The sequence below is a fragment of the Lactuca serriola genome, chromosome 5 (assembly GCF_051521515.1).
Source record: "Lactuca serriola cultivar US96UC23 chromosome 5, Lser_US96UC23_V15, whole genome shotgun sequence".
NCBI lineage: Eukaryota > Viridiplantae > Streptophyta > Magnoliopsida > Asterales > Asteraceae > Lactuca > Lactuca serriola.
The window spans coordinates 277,326,386-277,328,153 of NC_136412.1; the positions used below are offsets into that span (position 1 = coordinate 277,326,386).

Sequence of the window (1,768 nt, forward strand, 5' to 3'; positions counted from 1 at the left end):
GAACTGTGTACGGTTAAATGTAACATATATTAAAAAAATTAAAAGTTTGTTTTTCCATTGAACACAAGATCCATTATTTGTCATCGAGGCATCTCACTAAAATTAAATTGAATCAATTGAATACCAACTAAATATTTCTTCTCAACTCAAAGATAACACAAAATCCCTTTTTGAGGAAATGTATTGGGCTTATTTAAAGTTATTTCATCTAAAATGTATAATTTCATTTAAGAATATGAGATTCGTGTATAGATTAATAAAATTTAAACTCACAATCATCATAATGTATAAACTCATGGAAGTTGCAGGAGATAGAAAACTATCGTTGCCAAGTTAGACGTAGATGCTCCAAAGAAGCGGAGCTCAATTATTCATGGATTACCATGGACGAATCAAAATCCAGCAAGCCACGTGTGCCCCACACGCGTCAACCTCCAGGACACCTGTCACCTTCTTAGTCCCAATGCATCCCTATATAATACTACCTGATCCTCCATTCTATTCCTCGTAATCATACTTCTGCAAATCAAAATATCTTAAAGATCAAAAATGGCGTCCCAGAATCAGCGTTACAGAGCCGGTGAAGCCACAGGCCAAGCTGAAGAGGAAACCAAACAGACCGGCAGCTACATGTCGGAGAAGGCCGGAGAGGTAAAAGAGAAGGCGTCGCAGATGGGTAAGTCTACAAAAGAGACGGCGGAGGCCGGGAAAGAGAAGACCGGAGGGTTGATGCAGCGGACAGGTGAGCAAGTGAAGAGCATGGCTCAAGGTGCTGCTGATAAGATGAAGCAGTCATTTGGTATGGCCGGCAGCGGCGAGGAGGATGATGAGTTGGTGCTGGGTCGTGGGTGACAACACCGCTGCTGTTGCCACCGGCACCACCACTGCAAGTACTACTAGGAGGAATAAACTACTGATCGTGATATGAATTTGTTTCCTTAATCTTGTTAATTGTTGTTGTAATGGCGTTTTGTCATGTCATGTGTATGAACCGGGTCGGTTTTTAGGTTCGGGTTCAGTAGATACCATGGCGAAGTGGTGGAAATTTATGCATGAATGTTTCTTTGTTCTGAATAAACGTTAAAAAATGAATGGTGAAGGATTGGCTATTTGATATAAGCCAAAAGGCAAATCAGAATAATTATATAAAATTATAAAATAAAAAATGCGAGAACTCTTGTGATCATAGAGGTGTAAGAAAATATTTGAATCCGAATAGATTTGAATAGGCACTATCCGGTCCAAAATTATCCGAAAACTCGAATATCTCATTTTGTGATTCAGATTTAGATTCGTACAGTCATTTCATAGATTTTCAATATCCTATATCCGAAAACTTATGTTTTATTATTCTTTAATAACTTTTTAATTTAATATTTAATTACCTTTACATGAATTATCTGAATCAAAGATTTCATTTTCGTCCCATGTCATCTTAGAAAATTTAAAAGTAAACCGTTGAATTTACCCTTCCTCTACATTACACAATTATTTGAATTCAATCCCTTAAAATTAGGAGGTAATTGAAACGTTATTTGGATACCTTGGAAATCAACCAATTCACGAATTATATGTATATTGATAACTTCGATTGCAATATATGAAGAATAAAATCATTTCCAAGATTAACCCTCTATGACATCTTTTATGTGATTAAGAATACTCATTGACCACTTATACATTCTCTTGACATCTTATCAACATCTTCGTTGATAAGCTATTTAATGGTATCGTTTTCATTGATTCCTACTTCTAGAGTTTTTATTTT

The 1,768-nt window shown here is 36.0% G+C and overlaps 1 protein-coding gene across 1 annotated transcript; it reads left to right on the top strand.

Annotated features, from left to right (window-relative positions):
* The first annotated feature begins 500 nt into the window (after nucleotides 1-500).
* On the top strand, nucleotides 501-1,099 carry LOC145051648 (uncharacterized). The gene has a single exon (XM_078999517.1). The coding sequence runs from the start codon at nucleotides 550-552 to the stop codon at nucleotides 850-852; it is 303 nt and encodes a 100-aa protein (XP_078855643.1). The 5' UTR covers nucleotides 501-549; the 3' UTR covers nucleotides 853-1,099.
* The last annotated feature ends 669 nt before the right edge of the window (nucleotides 1,100-1,768 follow it).

Excerpts from the sequence above, each read along its gene's own strand:
- LOC145051648 (XM_078999517.1), top strand. The coding sequence starts at position 550 with ATGGCGTCCCAGAATCAGCGTTACAGAGCCGGTGAAGCCACAGGCCAA.